The following is a 1,438-nucleotide window of genomic DNA, read 5'->3' on the forward strand; positions in this document are numbered from 1 at the left end:
TTTGGATTTTTTTTTTTGGGTTGCAGAAGTATTTTGCATTTACAGGAGACATACAAAAAAGAATGAAGATAAATAGAGGAGCTGAAAAGCACCAGATACGTAGCTTATTCTGCAGATTTATTTCTGTAAGAGATAGTATCAATGGTTTCTTGACAAACACGAAACATAATGCAAGAAGTTGAAGTTTATCCATGCAATGCAGTGTTATAGTAAGTGACTGATCTCAAATCAGTATCAAAACATTGACGATTACTCAGAGAAAATAATTACATTTCCATTAGAAACGGCACTGTACAAATCTTTATTGATTAATCACTCAAACATTTTGGTTAGTTTGATCTCCAGCTCCAATTAAAATACACAGAGGCAATTCTGATGAGTGTGTATGTAAATCCTCAGTGTATATTTACATCCTGAAAACCCCAAATTCTGTCTTCTTTGTAGGTGCATTTAGTGCTGCGCTGAGACTGAGGCCCAAAACCAGTCTTGTGTCAGCTGGATCAATAATTCCGTCATCCCATAACCTAGGAAATAAGAGTCAAACAATAATAATTAAAGGAAGTTAACAGATACAGTGGGTGAATTTTAAAGCACAAGGAAATGGAAATAGTTACACTAAAGCGAGTGGACTAAAGAGCTAAATTATACTTGAAGCCCTGGATTTAATTAACCTTACCCATCAATGCAATAGACTGGTGTGCATTGTTCTGCAGACCAAAGTACAACTTCCGAGTAACTGAAGGATGTCAGGTCTACATAGTTTAAAAGAGATTCTTCATACTTCATTTTAGCATGAAGTCACCACCTTAGTGAAAAAGAGACCCTTTTGTTTTAATATTCACATGGAAAATGACCTTCAGTCAATGACCTATCCTTCTCTATTAAGAATGCTACTATTTTAAGGAGTACGTCACATGCTTATTTATGTTATCCAGGTTAGTTCAGCTGCCAGATGAAAGAATAAATACTTCTATCATCCTCACCATTAGAAGAGCCAGAGTAAATGTAAAGTATTTTCAGTAGTTGTATTTATTTTTTCTTTAGTCCGTTTCTAAACAACAGTAAGATAATACCCTCCTTAACCCAGCCCTGGAGGCAACTAAATAATGAATAAGCAATTACCAAATTCCCAGGTCCCCCAAATCATAACCACTTGTAAAAAGTCTCTTTGTTACCATCCAAAAATTAAAGTACTTGTGGCATCAGTTCCCAATGAAAGCTCCATCCTACCCAAAATAAAATCCATGTCAAAGCCCCTAGCAGGCCTAGAACTGTGAATATTGTGTTACTGTCCCCCCGAAAGACATCTAAACGAGACACCACATTGCTCACTGCAACTCAGCCTTGCTAAGCACACAGGCATTGTAATCAGGGTCTGCAAAGCATGTGCACAGTGTCTTTAAGACAGTGATGCTCCTCCTCCACCCCATCTTTTCCT

General features: G+C 37.1%; 1 protein-coding gene across 1 annotated transcript in view; it reads right to left on the reverse strand.

Moving 5' to 3' along the window:
- Window positions 1-338: 338 nt before the first annotated feature.
- MCCC2 (methylcrotonoyl-CoA carboxylase 2 (beta)) overlaps window positions 339-1,438 on the reverse strand; it is a 31,877-nt gene continuing 30,777 nt past the window's right edge. Inside the window, exon 17 of the mRNA XM_008941051.1 lies at window positions 339-524. Within this exon, the coding sequence (XP_008939299.1) occupies window positions 407-524 (118 nt within the window). The 3' untranslated portion in view covers window positions 339-406. The remainder of the gene's footprint in view (window positions 525-1,438) is intronic.

Source organism: Merops nubicus, unplaced genomic scaffold (genome assembly GCF_000691845.1).
Source record: "Merops nubicus isolate BGI_N331 unplaced genomic scaffold, ASM69184v1 scaffold33665, whole genome shotgun sequence".
Classification (NCBI taxonomy): Eukaryota; Metazoa; Chordata; class Aves; order Coraciiformes; family Meropidae; genus Merops; species Merops nubicus.